This window comes from Physeter macrocephalus, chromosome 6 (assembly GCF_002837175.3).
Source record: "Physeter macrocephalus isolate SW-GA chromosome 6, ASM283717v5, whole genome shotgun sequence".
Classification (NCBI taxonomy): Eukaryota; Metazoa; Chordata; class Mammalia; order Artiodactyla; family Physeteridae; genus Physeter; species Physeter macrocephalus.
Window position 1 is genome coordinate 28901187 of NC_041219.1, and position 19410 is coordinate 28920596.

General features: G+C 40.4%; 1 protein-coding gene across 3 annotated transcripts in view; it reads right to left on the reverse strand.

Annotated features, from left to right (window-relative positions):
• FGD6 (FYVE, RhoGEF and PH domain containing 6) overlaps positions 1-19410 on the reverse strand; it is a 117699-nt gene that overhangs the window by 26483 nt on the left and 71806 nt on the right. For all 3 annotated transcript variants that reach the window (XM_028490457.2, XM_007125121.4, XM_055085250.1), the window contains exon 9: positions 3315-3365. In XM_028490457.2, coding sequence (XP_028346258.1) covers positions 3315-3365 — 51 coding nt within the window. The remainder of the gene's footprint in view (positions 1-3314; positions 3366-19410) is intronic.

The window sequence follows — 19410 nt, forward strand, 5'->3', positions numbered from 1 at the left end:
TCACTGAGCAACTCCAGACAACAAGATGGCTAGTTCACAGCCACGGACCACTGCAGGAGATTAGTTAACTGTGAGTGGTCAGAAATATAGGCAATGCAGTTCGATGAGAGCAAAACCAAGGAAAAACAGTACTTATGAAACAATGAGCCAAAGAAAGACTCTAAAGATACATTACAGACCATGTGTATCAATAGTATGAATGTCAGGGTTGTTTTGTGCTGAGAGTTGATTATTCTGTTGAAGTTTACAAGGATGGATAGGATTTTACCTGGAAGCTGAGGACCATTCCAGGATAAACTGCCTTGGGAGAGAAGGATCCTGGGATAGGAAACCAGAATTATGAGGACCAGCTATTTAAGAGGGTCAGGGCTTAGCTGCCTTCTCTTAGTCTGATCCCAAGAGGGAAGAAATGCCACATGGAAGCATACTAGACCTTAGGAAATTACACATATTATTTTGTGAGTTGGGTTATTTAGCTTCACCTGTGTTTTATTCTTTTTATTAACCTCTTGCCTTTATTAAATGTTTCTGTTTTTTTTGTTTGTTTTTTTTTTTCTGTACGCGGGCCTCTCACCGTCGCGGCCCCTCCCGTCGCGGAGCACAGGCTCCGGACTCGCAGGCTCAGCAACCATGGCTCACGGGCCCAGCCACTCCACAGCACGTGGGATCCTCCCAGACCGGGGCACGAACCCGTGCCCCCTGCATCGGCAGGCGGACTCCCAACCACTGCACCACCAGGGAAGCCCCTATTAAATGTTTTTGAATGCTTCAGTCTTGTCATCTTCATAACTAGATATAAAGGAAAAAGTCTGTACTTTGTCTCCTTTTGGGCTACAGTTGTTCTCAATTCAAGATAGTAGTGTTCCCCTAGGGACATTTGGACATGTATGATAATTTTCGGTTGTCACAATGACTGGGAAGGTCCACTGGCCTTTAATGGGTAGGAGCCAGGGATGTTAAACATCCTGCAATGCTAATTAGAAATCCACACAAAGACGGTTATCTCATATGACAGAAGCCCTACCATTGAGAAAAACTGGTAAGAGTGTTAAAGAAGGAAGCATGCCCTTCTGAGGCTGGTGTGGCAACGACAGTAATCCTCACTAAAAGGACTACTAAAAAAAAAAAATCAATTTCCAGAAAGGGTTTGAGGTGTTTTGGTCCAGCTACTATACCTACCAAGGGATACTCTTTCTCGTACCAACCCTGGAGGTTTCTATAGTCTTTAAATGTACTATTATCACCATTATTAAAGGAAAGCTGTATTTCCTTATAGAGACTCAAACCACATATCAGAATTTACTGTATCTGGCACTCATCATGGCAGATATTCAAGAGGTGACCTTGGACACATTCCCTGCTTTCTGGCCTGCTTGAACTTCCAGCGGACAGGGATAAAAGCTTTAAAATTTAATGAATGGATGAAGTAATAAAGCATTTGGTCACCTGGCTTCCAAGCTCTGACCTCTCCCATCCATTCTGCAATTCTACTTTCCTCATATCATCCCTTTAAGAGGCCCTGGTGACTCTGTTCCTTTAACGCTTCTGCTTATCTTCCAAAGGTATATTAGCCTCATTTTCCCTCACCCTTGGGCAATCTCATCACTTTACTGCATTGCCTCTGGCCATACAGTGCACATCACTGTTCACTGCTTATCCTAAGCCATGTCTTTGCTGAAGTGTGTAATTTTCTTTAAACAAGCTCCTTAATTTCTGACCCTGTATTTGTTTTACCTGCAAAATGGAGCTAATAACTCACTTTCCTTGAAGGCAGAAGCCCTGGGATAGATGTTTTCTTGAGGCCCGATCTGCTAAAATCTGTCTAAAGTATTTATCTTCATGAGACAGACTCTGACCTGGAATGCCCACTCTTCCTCTCGTCCACCATCTCTCATCAACTCATCTCTGGTTCTACTCCTCTCTAAGCAAAGCTCTGCCTCTTCAATCCTCACACTTTCCTCCGTCTTCCAAATGATTCTATACTACTAAGTGCATCTTTACTTTAAAGCTATCTGCTTTGTTCTTTACCTGACGGGTATCATAGACTCTTCTCTTTCATTTTTTAATTTCTTTATTTATTTTGTTATGCCAGGTCTTAGTTGCAGCACGTGGGCTCCCTAGTTGCAGCATGCAAATTCTTAGCTGCAGCATGCATGCGGGATGCAGCTCCCCAGCCAGGAATCGAACCCAGGCCCCTGCATTGGGGGCGCAAGTCAGAACCACTGCGCCACCAGGGCAGTCCCAATCACAGACTTTCTTCTTCAACTAAATTATATGTTTACCGGAGACAAGAAGCATGTCATGTCCCCCACTCCAAACTTTTCCTTTAAAAAAGCACCTTTAAAAGCATAACACTTGCCAATAAAAGATGTTACAGAAGAAGTAAAATGATTAATAGAATAAGAATCTCTACAAAAATGGTTTAAAAACCTTTCAGCTTTGTAATCTGATAATGTAAAGGATGCACAAGAATGTGATCAAAATTCATAAAATGAATGGCGTAGAGATGAATTTGTCTAATGTGTTTCTGTAGATTAGAACCAGGGATATACCTATGACACTTAAAAGAGGTAGTTTGGGAATAAATAGAAAGAAACACTACTCTCCTAAACAGAACTAAATCCCTGTGTGCGTGTGTGTGTGTGTGTGTGTGTGTGTGTGTGAGAGAGAGAGAGAGAGAGAGAGAGAGAAAGACAGCAGACATACATGCACACACACACAGACACAGACACACACAGTGGATTATCCCATGAATATCAATGAGTCCCCTGTATTGTAATGGACTGTTTTCCTTAAGTACTACTGGGGTGAGGGGGTGGAAGGATGGTAAGGCTAATGCCCATCATTAAACAGTCCCAGAATAATAGACTATTTTAGACCTTATCTCTAATTTGTGTAGTTTGGTCACTTCATGCACTCATGATTTTAAATCTTGAAAGGACCTTGCAGATCAACTGGTTCAATCTGTTTCTGAAAGCAGTGGACATCTAGAGAAGGTGAATGCACCCCGGCACAGAGAGACTAAGCCCAGGAGGATGACGCTCCCTGACAACGGACTATGCTGGGACCACTCTCTCAGGAGGCTGGCTCCAATGGCTGCCTGACCATGGGCATCTTTTGCCCCTATAATTTCACTTGCATCCAGCACCACTTTATCTAGTTCTACTTTAATCGGCCTAAAACAGAGTTTAAAAAGGCTTCTTATGAATAAAACACAGTTTTGTATATGGGTTTTGTTACGTTTTTACTTTCCAGGTTCAAATGAACATAATATAAAAACTTCTATAACACATGAGACCACAAAAATTGTTTACCTTGAGTGTCTCTGTAATCTCCAGCGTCTTCTAAGAGATTTTTTAAATAGTCTAGAAAAGGAAAAAAGTTATGGTATTTAGTACAATAAAGCACTAAGGAAAAAACATTTGTCTTTCTTATTCAATACTCTAGTCAGCCTTATTGGTTAATATACATATTCATTCTGTTTGTGCTACCTTTCTAAAAATGAAAGAATAAAGCCCTGGGGTCAATTTGAAATCAGGACACAAAATCAGAGCTAGAAAGAGCCTGAGAGGTTGCACTGGTGATTTCAGAGATGAGGAATCAGGCTACCGAGGACACGGTCTCACTCAAGTAATACAACCTCTTTGTGGCAGAGCCAAGACCAGAACCCGAACCCAGGTCTCCTGATGCCCAGTTCAGCTCTTTAACTCCAACACGCACAAAGAACCTTAATCTCAAGATCAGATGCATATTTAGTACCAAACTGCAAGCATTAATAGATTGAATATCTAAGGAACTCTGAGATCTGGCAATCTTAAGAGTCTAACAATGCCCAGAACACCAGAAAAATGCAATACATATATCTAGACCAGTGGTACTCAAATGGGGGCAGGTTTGCCCCCCAGGTGAAATTTAGAAATGTCTGAAGACATTTCTGATTATCACAACTGGGGGAAAGGGGATGCCACTGGCATCTAGTGGTTAGAGGCCAGAGACGCTGCTAAACATCCTACAAATGCACAGGACAGCCCTACAACAAAGAATTATCTGTGCCAAAATGTCAATAGGGCTGCAGTCGAGAAACCCTGGTCTAGATGAAGATGGTCTGTAAACGAGCAACATGGCATATAGTGGTTCTAGTAATACAAAAAAAAAATTAAGGCAATAGGTTATATTTCATAAATCCTGTAACCAAGGAATGTTACAGGATTTCAAGGTAATACTTCCTTCTCTGTTGAGAAATGTTGGATGACTTCCCATCAACTCTCAGATTAAAACAAATTCTATTTCCTGGAATTTCAAGTCCCCGCTACATGGTCCCTGTTGACTTTTCTGCTTTTTTCTCTTGCTACTGCCTTACACAGGCCCTTTGTTCTTAAGTCTGATTCTGCACAATTCCTTAAACACTTCCCATGTGTTCCCTGGCTCCATACTTTTTGTCTTTAATGTTCCCTTCTTCTGAATTCTTTCTCTGTCTCTGCGTATAAAAATTCTACTCATAATTCTTCAAGGCTCATCTCAAATTCCTCCTCTCTTACCAAACTTTCCATTTGAAAGAAATATTCTTTCCCTTTGAATAACACATTACACAGCAGTTACTGTATGCCTTCTATCATTTTCTTTTTCATTAGACTCAAGGCTCCTGTGGGCAGGGCCTGCCTACATCTGATTCATCTTTCTATCTCTCATAGCACTTAGCCAGAGACTTTGCATGCAAGGGACAAGAAATGCTTAATGAATTTTTAAAAATGATTTTTTTTAGACAGGATTGTGTCTTATTTTAGGTAAAAGGCAATAAAGGCTGAAACCAAGCCTAATGCCCCTGAGAGTTGGGAAATGGAAAGAGGAAAGGCATATTAAAAGACAATGCATTTTTATCAGATCCAATCTCCATTTAGCAATATTATAGAACAGATATAATTTCATCCCATGGATTTATTAAGTCAGGCTCAAAGGCACAAAGGGGAACTTGGACGTTAGTGCCAGATTTTCAAACTTAATAGATGACTAACATACACACCCAACTGCTGAAACTATACATCTTTGTCACAGTGATCCAAGAACCTGTGTGAGTCTAGACATGCACATTATAAATATCCAACCCTGTCAACAAGCCACAGTGAGATATCGTGTATGATGACGTTAAGGTTCTGTGCACCACGGCATAGGTTCTACCTTGCCAGAGACCATCACAAGCAATTTAGATCTGAAAGTAATCTGAACATAAAAGTTGGAGAGCAATTCTTCCAACCAAATAAATAAGAAACCCATAAAAAGTAACAAAATACATTGATTATACACTACGCTTAGCCTCATCTGGAGATGAAAAATGAACTTACTCTCACTCTGACGCCACTCAGAACGCATTCCATATATAAGCCATGCTTAGTGAATCCAAATATTTAACTTTTCCATGAGAGCGACAGGGTTAGGGAGAAAAACTTACTCTTCTTGGGCTACTTCATTAATCAAAAGGGATGTTCCTTAAAGCTGCAGGTAGCTGAAGAGTGTGGAAATGAAAGCAGATTTACCTAAGTATCAGATTCACAGCAAGTTCCCATTTTGTCTTCAATTCTTATTCTTTAATACAGAAGCATATCCATGCAAGCTGAGACATTTCTCTAAACCAAAAGAGGTCACTGGAAGATGTCCATATTAGGAAATCCTGACCTCAGAATCACTGTGCTGAGCCCAAGAAGCTTCTGAGTTGCATTTTCTTTCCTTGTACTCAAGCTCAGCTGCTGCTCACCAACCTAACCTTTTAGGAACAAAGTGGAAATACGCAAACTGGCTGGGCAGAAAACCCACGACGAAAATGTTGCAAAATCATGTTACTAATCAAGGAGAAAATGGGGTTAAGGTTTACTTTCCTTGCCAATTAAAAAAAAAAAAAAAAATCTTAAAACTCAACTTGCAAAATTCACCTTTCCAAAACTGAATTTTAGAAATTCAACTTTCTCATGTATTCATCCATATTTTCAGGGCATCTCACTGCAGTACATACTCCTTTTGAGAACTTTTACCTTTTCTAGGAAGACAAGACCATGATCCCCTCAGTTAAGAATCGCTAGTGCCTTAACTACAGAATGAGAAGAACGAGACTGATCACCCTCTGACTCAGATGGAAGGAGCAATGAAACCACCAGCTGCCCCAGTGACTGTCATAACCCAGGTGAAACGCAGGAAGGGAAACCAGACAGACACTCCTGCATGGGTCATTTGGAATTGTTTACTACATATCATTTAGGTCCTAGCATCCTGCTGGAGCTTCATTAAAAAATCGAGGAGAGCAGAGGAGTCATCTCAATTTGCCATGTTGGACTTGTAGTATTCTATGACTTTCCTGTTTCCATCAAACCAAACAAGGATTTTTCAAAACTCCAGTAATAAAAATGCCTCAAATGCTACTGAGGTTATTTATATCAAAGCAAAAAAGGTTGGTACAGCATGCCTGGACACCACAAAATGTACTTTCTGGCCACCAGGTGGCATCGTTGTTTAAAAGTTAATCAGTTCCCATCATCACCATCATCCAACATTAGCAGCACAAAACTAACCAAAACATAGCATGTGCAGTCTCAAGGGCTATGCAAGTTAACTGTCCTCATATATGAGACCCAGAGTGAAAGAATGAGGACCCAACAAATGCCATATCTTGTTAGAGGTCTAAGTTTTCAATACATGGGCTCCTAGTAAGTCTTACAATCCCTTGATTGCCTAATCAACGAATAATCAACTTAAAGCAGAAAATGATTCAGAGGTACAGTAACCATTCCCTAAAAATGAGTCATCTGTGGGAATCGGGGACTTTTAAATTCAAAAGCACCCAGTCAGATTCCTGGACTGTGTGCTCAGAAACGGTTGATGGCAGAGCACAGAGGAAATTAGCATATAGGACAGGGTAACGTTCCAAAGTCAAGTGTTTTGAATTTAAGGACATGTCTTGCTTTGTATTCTCTAGATTTCTTCTTTCCTCCCTAAATATGTAATGAAATCAGCAACAAAATACAGAATTATGAGATCCAAAGAATAATAAGTCTAGTCAATGAAAGCCTGTTTGCCAAAATTTCAAATGTTAAAAAAGAAGCCACCTAAAATTATCCTGACTTGTGAAACAGAGTAGAGATTATTTTAAATACCAAAATAAAGATCAAGTATCAGGTTGTAAAACACACTGCTGCCATCTTGAAGGTGGCTTGGCGAAGAGCTCAAGAGCCCTTGTTGGGAGTGAGAAGACAGATTCTTACTTTCTTTGTCCAGCCATGTCTAGCAGAGGTATGTATGTGACTCTGACCATGTCCTGTGGCATTTCTGGGTGTCAGTATCCCCATACATAAAATAAGTAGGCTTGGCCCAGATTGAAAATCTAATGACTCTCATTCTAAAGTATCATGAAGCATACCATGAACACCTCTCTAAAACAACTATTTATTTTGAAGTATTTCCTTCTATTTTTATAAATGCTTGACTTTACTTAATTTTAATAATATATAGAATTTTATAGCACATTTAAAGTATTCTAACCCGCACATTTTTTTTAATACATAGGAGTAGCAAACATGCCACTCCAGGGATATATGATATAGGACTTAGCTACTCCATTATTAGACTTAAGTCATTTTTTAGTTATCTTGTTTTGGCTGTTATAAATTGGATGGCCATACATCCTAATTTGCCCATATGATTCTGCCATATACCTGTTGTCCAGGTATTACTATAAATACTGCCCCTTGCACTCTTTAAAGGTACTGGGTTTGAATAATAAATTGTGTGATTATTTTAATTACAAGTAACAGTGGTCAATGTCTTGATATATTTGTCTTTTTCTATACTTCACATTTTGGGTGTGTATGTGGAGGGGCAGAATATCAATGGGAATGAAAAGGTTTTTGTTTTTTTTAAGTACTTTATATATACCATGAGAAACCTTTCCTAAAACGATATATCAGTTTAAAATATCATTATTTATATATGAAAATACCAGCTTCACTAAATGATTGCCAGTTTTGTGTATTGTAGTTTTTTATTGCTAATGTAGTAGGGGGAACTGATAACTTATTTTAATTGATATTTATGATTCAGAGGATCTTAAACATGCCACAGTGTACTTATTATGTATACTTTTTCTGAGTGAATTGTTTGTTCATATTTTTAGTCCAGATACCTATAAAAGTTTTAATATTCTTAGTGAAATAGTATTTTTTCATATTTGCTACAAATGTTTTCTGATGTACTGTTTATCGTTTTATTTCAACTATATTTTAAACCTTTATAATGTCTTTATTATATAGAAGAGTTGAAAGGTGTCAATATTTTCCTTTATAATTTCTTTAATTTGGGGGGCTTAGAAAATCATCTCTCCTCCTCTCCCTACCCTGAGAGTTTTAATAAATAACCAATTTTATTTTTTCCCTGGTTTTCCTATAGTTTAATACTTCATATGTAATTTTTTTTTTTTAAGTTAAGACCTTATTTTTTTAAAGCAGTTTTATGTTTAGAGCAGTTGAGGGGAAGGTACAAAGATTTTCCATATACCTTCTGCTTACACACATGCACAGCCTCCCTCAATATCAACATCACCTACCAGAGTTGGGCATTTATTACAACTGATGAACCTACATCGACACATCATTAGCATCTAGAGCCCATAGTTTACATTACGGCTCACTTTGGTGTACATTCTATGAGTTTGGACAAATATATATAATGAAATGTATCATACAGAGTATTTTTACTACCCTAAAAATCCTCTGTGCTCTGCCTATTTATATTTAGTTTTGATTTTATTTTTAGTGTATCCAATAATGTATGAATTTTAATTAGTTTTTCAAATTTTAACAGGTTATTCACCAAATAATCTTTTCTATTGTCTTGCACTTCCTACTTTGTCAACATTAGATTCTTATGTGTATTTCAAGTTACCTCCCTATTCCAATGGCAGAATAATTATTATTATTTTTAATCAATAGGTCTGTTTTTGCAATGGTATTACGTGTCTTTAACTGTTGATGTTTTAAAATACGTATTGACTGATGTTGCCCTCTCAGAATATTCTTTAATGATGTACTTTATATATTACTATACACAAAATCATTTTGATATGTATGGATAAAATTGCAAACTAAGTTAACCTTAATGAGAATACGGAGTGTCAGCAACTAGTTAAAAGCTAAGTTAATGGTTCTATAGTGTCAAGTATCCCTTTAAGCACAAATGCTAAACCATGGGCTTCAGGAGGGCCAGGAGCCTGAATTAATTATCCTTATATCCCCCAGAACCTAGAACAAGGTCTGGTGCATATTCAACAAATGTTTCCTTAATTTATGATGGACTAAATGACACTCATTTAGGGTTACCACTTCTTGCTCCATATTTTACTAAGCAGTTGAGATGATACTCTGAGGGTCTAATTAAAAAGTGCTCCAGTCTCTGCTCTAATTCTCCTGCTTCTCAAATATTAGGTCAGTTCTGGCCTCTGAGAATGTGGCCCAGAGATGCCTAAGTTAGAAAAGTGACCTTTCCAGGCTCTCAGGTTCACAGATTTATGTTCTTGGAAAGCTGGCAATGCCTTTCTGTGAATTAAAAAGGCCACTTCTCCTGGGCTGATGCAGCCCCTCTCCAGGGCACACAATATGGCAAGAGGAGTGCTGGCTGGACTTCAAACTCAGCCGGGAGCCCTTGTCAGGGCACAGCCACATAAGGCAGCCCTGGCCTGTCTTACTTTGATAAGTCTGGTCCAGAGGTGGCATGCCCAAAGGACTCACAAACCAAACCTGATGCCAGGCTCGTCCTAGGACAAAATTTTGGATCAGATCTTACAATGGACAGAATCTCCCTTTGGTCCATTTTTAGCGGGACATGTTGGCTTGGCATATACAGAATGCCCTTAGGGGAGTCAGACCCATAGGAAAGTCAACAAATGTAAACATCCATTATTTTGACTTCACTGAGACTGCTTTTCTTCGTGGATACATTTAAGCCTGCCAGTTTATCAAGTGAGAATCTCACACGTACAGAAATGGCCTTGACGCAGGCAAGTCTCACTTAAGGAAACTCTTATCTAAATTTGGTCCCCACTACCCTAATTATTGAGGTTTGGGGAGATAAGTATATTTTACTACCCATAAGTGAAGAATAAAGCAAATATAAACACCAAAGTGAATTCAAGTTTGACTGAATTTCAGTGTTTTCTCCAACTGGAACAGTTCCCTTTTTTTTTTTTTTTTTTTTTCCTTAATGGCCGTGTGGCTTGCGGGATCTTAGTTCCCTGACCAGGGATCAAACCTGTACACCTTCAGTGGAAGGGCAGAGTCCTAAACACTGGACCACGAGGGAATTCCCTGGAACAGTTCGTGATGTGAGCCCATGATTCTGACACATGCTAAGAGGGAAACTCTGGCAACAGAGTCAGCTTGCTAGATCTTTGGCAAGGCCCGTTCCAGCAACAGAGGCATTCGGTTACTTGCAGGGAATCCGAGTCAAATCTATACTGAGAATTGGAAAAAGAATGGCTTTGCAGTAATGTCTATGGGTAGAATTCAGAGGGTCTGCAAACTTGGACAGGCAAAACCAAAAAATCTTTCTACTAATCTCTAAGTGAAATACAGAATTTCCTTCCATTACGAATGTAGTCAACAAATCACAGTATTACCAATGACACCAGGGCTTTATCACCATAGAAATCGCATGTTTTCTATATGACATTACGGTTGTTGCAGACATCTCAAAATATTGTTTACTCTCACCACTACTTCAAAATCATGACAGTTATTAGATCCACACGACCTCTTCCTATTTAATGTATTACTTAAAGAAGCACATGTATTACTCTGTCACTCTTCAAAATTATTTTAATAACTTTATTTCAGGCCAATTGGTTTCCTCTTAATCTTACGAATTCTATTCTGTAACTTCAAAAATTACTCCGAGACGAGATACATAGGATTCACCACATTCCCAGAGGGATTCTGGCTTAACTTTAAAAAGGTTAAGAACACTTGTTTTATACAGAAAGTGAGATTACATTTAAAAGCTATAATTTAATAGAACAAGCAGATAAAATGTGCTTACCTCTCATATCCTGAAGTCTTTCTGTAGTATTAAAATACTTCACGGACATAATTTATTACATATCATCTTTCAAAACACCTCATTCACAACTACGATTAAAAATGAATTGCAGGGCTTCCCTGGTGGCGCAGTGGTTGAGAGTCCGCCTGCCGATGCAGGGGACACAGGTTCGTGCCCCAGTCCGGGAGGATCCCACATGCCGCGGAGCGGCTGGGCCCGTGAGCCATGGCCGCTGAGCGTGCACATGTGGAGCCTGTGCTCCGCGACGGGAGAGACCACAACAGTGAGAGGCCGCGTACCGCAAAAAAAAAAAAAAAAAAAAAAAAAGAATTGCAACAGAACAAGAGCTGAGCTAATTATCACCCTCCCATTTTACATGGACGGAGCTGCTTTATATCAGGGCCTTTGGGTTCCTCAGAAAATAAATTCTTTGGCTGGTGCCCAGGACACCCTCGCCTTTCATCAAGTTCTGCTCTAGAGAAAGTGTTAGAATGATTTTAGCCTATGGTTTTCAAACACTTGCTAAGCAGAAGTTTGAATTTTCAGAAGCAAAAGTTTCAATTTTCAGTAAGGGATTTTTAAAAGTCATGCATTAATTTGATTCTGATCTTTTGTCAAATCTGCTTATTAGCCTGTTCATAACTCAAATTTATAACTTCAGAACAGATGTTTTTAATATCGCATTTTCTAACAACATGGGAAATCCTGGATTTCTAAAACATAGAGGGAGTTAATGCCATCCCAGACTAAAGGCAAAGATTATAGGAAAAGTAATATAATATGTTGTTAAAGTCACTTATAAATATTTTGAACAAGATCAAAGAAACTACCTGATCCAAATTTAATCAAAGTTCAAAAGCCTTTCTTCCTCTGTGCAAATACAGAAATGGAAAAAATACTTCAGAGGAATTTTTAAATTATATTTTTCATTATATTTTCTCCACTATGATCCCCACTGATACACCTTGTTTCAACACCAATGCTTTCCACAAATAAAAGGCTTTTCATTGAAAAATTTATAATACCTATAACACAAATAAAGACAATCAAAAACAAAAAAAATCCACCTAACAAAAAAACACCAACCCTGGGCTTCCCTGGTGGCGCAGTGGTTGAGAGTCCGCCTGCCGATGCAGGGGACACGGGTTCGTGCCCCGGCCCGGGAAGATCCCACATGCCGCGGAGCGGCTGGGCCCGTGAGCCATGGCCGCTGAGGCTGCACATCCGGAGCCTGTGCTCCGCAACGGGAGAGGCCACAACAGTGAGAGGTCCGCGTACCACAAAAAAACAAAACAAAACAAAACAAAAAACAAACACCAACCCTAAAAGGATATATGATAGTCATCCCTGGATGGTAGAAGATGAAGAGGGACTTTGTTTTTTTATAGTATGTAACATATTTTTTATAGGCACAAAAGATCCCTTCAAAAAAAAAAAGTGACCCCTACAAAAATAAATCCTCAGAATATTCTCACTCAAACAAGTGACCAGGAACTTCCCTGGTGGCACAGTCGATAAGACTACGTGTTCCCAATGCAGGGGGCCTGGGTTCGATCCCTGGTCAGGGAACTAGATCTCACATGCATGCTGCAACTAAGAGTTTGCATGCCACAACTAAGGAGCCTGCCTGCCACAACTAAGGAGCCCACGAGCTGCAACTAAGGAGCCTGTGTGCTGCAACTAAGACCTGGCGCAACCAAATAAATAAATAAATGAACTAATTAATTTTAAAAAATACCAGGGACTTCTCTGGTGGTGCAGTTGTTGAGAATCCGCCTACCAATGCAAGGGACTCGGGTTCGAGCCCTGCTCCAGGAAGATCCCACATGTCGTGGAGCAACTAAGCCTGTGTGCCACGACTACTGAGCCTGAGCTCTAGAGCCCGTGAGCCACAACTACTGAGCCCGCATGCCACACTACTGAAGTCCGCATGCCCAGAGCCCGTGCTCTGCAACAAGAGAAGCCACCGCAAGGAGAAGCCCGTGCACCGCAATGAAGAGCAGCCCCCGCTCGCCGCAACTAGAGAAAGCCTGCGTGCAGCAACGAAGACCCAATGCAGCCGAAAATAAAATAAAATTAAAAAACCTGGAGGAAAAGAAGTGGGGCTCTGGTTTTTCCTTAAAAACAAACAAATAAGGTGACCAGATCAATAAAAATTTTAGGAACTGAGAAGAGAAAGAGCTGGGAGGGACCCTGAGGGGTTGGGTGTGGCCCCAAAGAGTAGGACTGTAAGCTCCAAAAGGGCAGGGACCACCACTGTGTTGTCTGCCAGTGTATACAGGTGCCCAGCTCAGCGCCAGCCTGTATCAATACTGGTTGAATGGACTTCCCTGGTGGCGCAGTGGTTAAGAATCCACCTGCCAGTGCAGGGGACATGGGTTCGAGCCCTGGTCCAGGAAGATCCCACATGCCGCGGAGCAACTAAGCCCGTGCGCCACAACTATGGAGCCTGCGCTCTAGAGTCCGCGAGCCACAACTACTGAGCCCGAGTGCCATAACTACTGAAGCCCACGCGCCTAAAGCCCATGCTCTGCAACAAGAGAAGCCACCCAATGAGAAGCCCGCGAACCGCAATGAAGAGTAGCCCCCACTAGCCGCAACTAGAGAAAGTCCGCGAGCAGCAACAAAGACCTAAGGCAGCCAAAAATAAAAATAAATAAATTAAAAAAAAAATACTGGTTGAATGAGTAGGTGATTGATTAATGGAGGTGAGAATCTGGCCTTGAAAGTCAGGTTTCAGGAGAGGGTAAGAAAATGAATGCAGCTAGAACAAAGGAAAATAAGGTTTGGGCAATTCTTTGGTTATATAGAACAGGTTTATAATTGTGGTCTTTATACTGTGGATAAATCATTTTTTTTTCTAAAGTAAGATTTAACTTTTCAGAGCAGTTTTACATTTACAGCAAAATTGAGGGAAAGGTATGAAGACTTCCTGTACATCTCCCGCCCCCACAAATGCACAGCCTCCCCCGTCATCAACGTACCCCATCAGGGTGGTCCATTTGTTATAATGGATGAACCTACACTGACACATCATGATCACCCACAATCCACAGTTTACACTAGAGTTCACTCTTGGTGTTGCACATTCTGTGGGTTTGGATAAATGTGTAATGACATGTATCCATCATTATGGTAGGATAAGCAGGTTTTCAACTTTCCTAATAAGCAGAATAAAAGTATATCTGTGAAATGATAGAAAACATATACACAGTTATCCCTTGGTATCTGTGGGGGATTAGTTCCAGCACTCCCCTCAGATACCAGGATCTGTGGATGCTTAATTCCCTTATATAAAGTGGTGTAATACAGTTAGCCCTCCCTATCCATGGGTTCCGAATCTGCTGATACCAAGGGCCAACTGTAGGGTCTCTGGCTCCGGTTCCTTGCACAGAGCTCCCCAAATCTTTATAATTTTCTGAGAGATAAGAGCACTAGGAGTGGGATTCCCCTGGTGGCGCAGTAGTTAAGAATCCGCCTGCCAATGCGGGGGACACGGGTTCGAGCCCTGGTCCGGGAAGATCCCACATGCCATGGAGCAACTAAGCCTGTGTGCCACAGCTACTGAGCCTGCACTCTAGAGCCCGCGAGCCACAACTACTGAAGCCTACGTGCCACAACTACTGAAGCCCACATGCCTAGAGCCCGTGCTCCGCAACAAGAGAAGCCACCGCAATGAGAAGCCCGCGCACTGCAACGAAGGGTAGCCCCTGCTCACCGCAGCTAGAGAAAGCCCGCGCGCAGCAACAAAGACCCAATGCAGCCAAAAATAAATAAATAAGTAAATTTATTAAAATAGATCATATCAAAAATTCATTAAAAAAAAAAAAAGAGCAGGGGCTTCCCTGGTGGCGCAGTGGTTGAGAATCCGCCTGCCAATGCAGGGGACACAGGTTCATGCCCCGGTCCGGGAAGATCCCACATGCCGCAGAGCGGCTGGGCCCGTGAGCCATGGCCGCTGAGCCTGTGCGTTCGGAGCCTGTGCTCCACAACAGGAGAGGCCACAACAGTGAGCGGCCCATGTACCGCAAAAAAAAGAAAGAAAGAGCAGTAGGTGCATCTTTTGTTCTAATATCTGGTCTTTGACCCTAGTTCTGACACAAAGCTGCCGTGGAATTTCCTAAGTGACAGTAGTGTCCTTTGTTATAATGAGGTGACTCTTGGTCGGCTCCTAGATGGGTACCGGTCACCACAAAGACCAATCCATGATTAAAAGCTTAAAACTTTCAGCCCTACTCTCCATCCCCCAGGAAGGGGAGAGGGGCTAGAAGTGGAATTAATGATGGGTCATGCTTACGTGATGAAGCCTCTATAAAAACCCCAGAATACAGGGTTTGGTGAGGTTCTAGGGAGTGCCCAGAGAGGGCATGGGAGTTCCACCCCCCATACCTTGCCCTATGTATCTCTTCCATATGAAGTTCATTTTTATCTTTTAGCATACCCTTTTATAATAAACCAGTAAATGTAAACAGGTGTTCCCCTGAGTTCTGTGAGCCATTCTAGCAAACTTTCAAACCCAAGGAGAAAGACATGGGAACCCAGATTTACAGTCGGTCGGTCAGAAATATAGGTTACAGCCTGGGACTTGCGAATGGCATGTGAAGTTTGGAAGGGTCAGGCTTGTGGAACTGAGCCCACTATCTCCAGGTAGACAGTGTCAGAATTGAATTGAATTATAGGACACGTAGCTGGTGTTGAAGAGAGTCGCTTGGTGTGGGAAAAAACCTATATATCTGGTGTCAGAAGTGTTGAGTGTGGTAGTGTGAGAGCAAAGTGGAGACATGGGAGGAGTGTGTTTTTTCTATGGTCTTCTTGGAAGTGGGCGTGATAAAGGGAGCATGACCAATAGGAAGATATTGCCACAACTTGGCGTGAGTTTAGAAAGGCCTGGCCTGGAGCATAACAAGGGAAATGGAAAGGGCAGGAAGCAGAAGCAGAGGAAAACTAGTCAGCAGATCTTATGACAGAGGAAAGACAAGGAAAGAGAAGCATTTTAGTCCTTTCCACAGTTTTGTTTCTGGGTAACTGGAAGAGTGTTTTTACTCTTAAAAGCAATTTATCAATGCATCCATCCATCAAACGTTCACAGGCATCACTGCATAGGGATTCTCAACCTCATAAAAAGGAACAACGTTTATTTCCCTAAGCCTTTCAGTTTACTGAGTCCCTGTTATGTGCCAGAATCTATGCAGACACTGAGTTAGGATAAAAAAGATAGTCTCTACCCTGAACTGATGAGGAGGAAGGAAATAAGCAGTGGTAAAAAATTAATGCTGCTCCTTTAGCAGCATCTGTTCACTTTTTAAAAATTGCTCCCTCACTGCTGCCCCAAGATCCCCCTTTGTCCTAACTTCACATAGGATTTGGGCCCCACACAGATGGAAAGATCTGGCCAGATCCACTGCTCTTAGGTGGCCAAAATAAAGGTAAAATTTACAAGTTTTTCTTGCTTAAATTAAGTAAATCACTTTCTTTACTACTTTAAAAAAAATATTCTAATCTTAAGCATTTCATTATACAACATATACATTTTCTTTGATCCTATTTTGAGCTGAGCTTAAAAAAATATTACCAAGAATTCAGCTGGAAATTTTTTACTACAATGAAGGAAGAAATAAGACTAAGTAAAATACCCACTAGAAACCCAAATTAGGTCCTGAAGAAAACACTGCCGACAATAGGATGCTTGTTTGAACAGTAGGGGCAGGAGTGCTGTATCTGGGGATTTCCACTTAACCTTTCTCTAAAGGACTCCAAAAGAAACTATCTTATCTGTACTTCATCCCTGCATTTCTCAATCTTCCCTTCCCAAGAAGCCAAGGTGGGCATAAACCTACTTATACCAAGCCAGGTAGGAATCCTTCCCTTTCTCTGCCTGAAACTCAATAAATCGAAGTTGTCAGGAGTTGCCTGAAATAATCTCACTCTTTCTCTCTGTTCCTGTATACTCTGTGCCCCTGGAATTATTCCAAATTCTAAAATGGAAATAAAAGTATCAATACTTCCCACATAAGGTTGTGTGGCGGATTAAATCATTGAGCTTGTTTATCCAAAGATGAGGATCCAGAGTTAATTCACTTGTTTGAATAGATGCAAACGTAAGACTTAAAATCCAACTTCTAAAAATCTAAGTGCGTAGATAGGGGCACTTTGATAACAAAAGTAGAAATATCTTGCAGAGTAGAGAGAAATCAGAACATAACAAAAAGGAGTATCGGAAAATAAGAGTTTTAAATAAAAATACATATAAAACAAACTTTTGGTACCAATCCCCATATGTCCTTAGGATTATATGACCACAGGTGCTTCAACTAATAGACACTATTTGTGTTGCTGGGGCAAGACACTTCACCTCTCTGGAGGAGAGACTGTCTCTGAAATTCTCTCTCTCAATGTTGTCCTTTAATTAAGCTAAAGATATTTTGGTTAAAGGGATGTTTTAAATGTAGCTTAAAACCAACCAGAATTATCTCCTAAACAGCTTCCAAGCTATCCCAAAGGGGCCCAGATATACTGGGGTGCACTAAATTATTAATTATTAATTAAAAGACTCACTCCTTGACCTCAAGGAGTTTATAATCAAATTAAGGAATCAACATTCAAGTCATATAAATATTAGCAAATTCACAGGGCATCAAATAAATATTTACTAAGTCACACTGCACCAATACAAAGGGTTAAGGAGAACTGGAGTAATCAGAGATGGCTTTGGAGGTAATGGAGGACTTCAGGTCAGGTGGAGAAAGGGAAGAATTTGAATCAATGGAAGAAAAGGTATAGAATGAATCGTCGGTTATTGCTTTACAAAGTCTATGTTCTTTCTTTAACTTTAGTCCTGACTTTGTAACCTTGAACAAATAAATCCACAGTTACTAAGGGTCTGCTATATATAAAGTATGGTACATCATTTAAATAATGGAGATTTTCCAAGTTAAGGGTGGGGAGGGCTTTAAGATTAAAGAAGACAAAGCTCAAAACTACCCCCAAGCTCACATCATGCTGGTTATAAAACAAATGAAATCTGTTCTCTTAAAGAGAATTTTTAAAACTTGCTGTTGCTATTTCACCATTAATCAATTAAAATCAAACTCAGTATGAAACCTACATTAAACACATGTGTAACTCTTTTACTTAGATCAGTCACAGTGTGGGAAAAAAAATATTTTTACATGAAAATTTCAGAACCTTGCTCCATCCTTCTCTCATTTGAAACCATAGTCTTTTGCCACTAAAAACAGTACTTAATTCGATAGCTGTAGAAATAGCCTAAGCCATTCAATAGCTCATTTATGATACAGCATTGAATTTATCTAGCAAAAACACAACACATGCATGGGCACTTCCTTTTGCCCTGTGTAGTCTAAATCTCTGCCAAATGCAGAGGAAAGAAAGTACAGATGGACAGGATATCCTCAAATTATTTGGTTTGCCTATGTCATTCCAGAGAGAAATCTAGTGCCTGATTCACAGTTAGAAATTCAAATTTAGTAGAAATACCTAGGGTAGCCAGTCCTGGGGCTGAAAGGCAGGCCTTCCTCATCAGCAGTTCACTAGGCAAGCTTGGAAGGTACGAAGGCTTTGCCTAAAGCGAAATCGGGAAATCCTGGCTTTTCAGGATTCACCTACCTCATTCAGTATAGCTCTTGGCTTAAGAGAAAGTGATTAAGGATTAAAGCAGGGGTGCCATTGCTTAAGAACACTAATAGGAACCAAGTACCTCAAAATCTATTTACATAAAATTACAACTGATTGAATTTAGAGTAGCAGTGGCATTTGAATATTCTTGTGCGTTTGGACACAATTCTTCAGTTCTTTATTTATTTATCTAGATACTTATCTATCTATCTATCTATCTATCTATTTATTTTGGCTATGCCATGCAGCCTGCAGGATCTTAGTTTCCCAATCAGGGATCAAACCTGTGCCCCCTGAGTTGGAAGCGCAGAGTCTTAACCACTGGACCACCAGGGAAGTCCTTGACATAGTTCTTAATGCACATTATATATGTATATTAAGTCACTGCATATCCAATACATTTCAGCAAATACCACAGAGGACCTAGTAGTAGTATGTATTGGATACTATGCTTGGTACTGAGACTATACTGGCTTTTCGTGATGCCAGACCACTCAATCACTATAAGCCTGTTATTTCATCTATGTATATGCATAGCTATGGTGAAGACTTAAAGACCCAATGGATATAAAGTCGTGAGCACAGTGTGTGCCTTCACTCAAATCATAGCTTTCTTTTCCTTTTTTTAACTATTACAGTGGTAACCTAGACACACAGCCCTGTAATCCTGAAGCTCCAGTAGAAGATACAATGACCAGACATAAT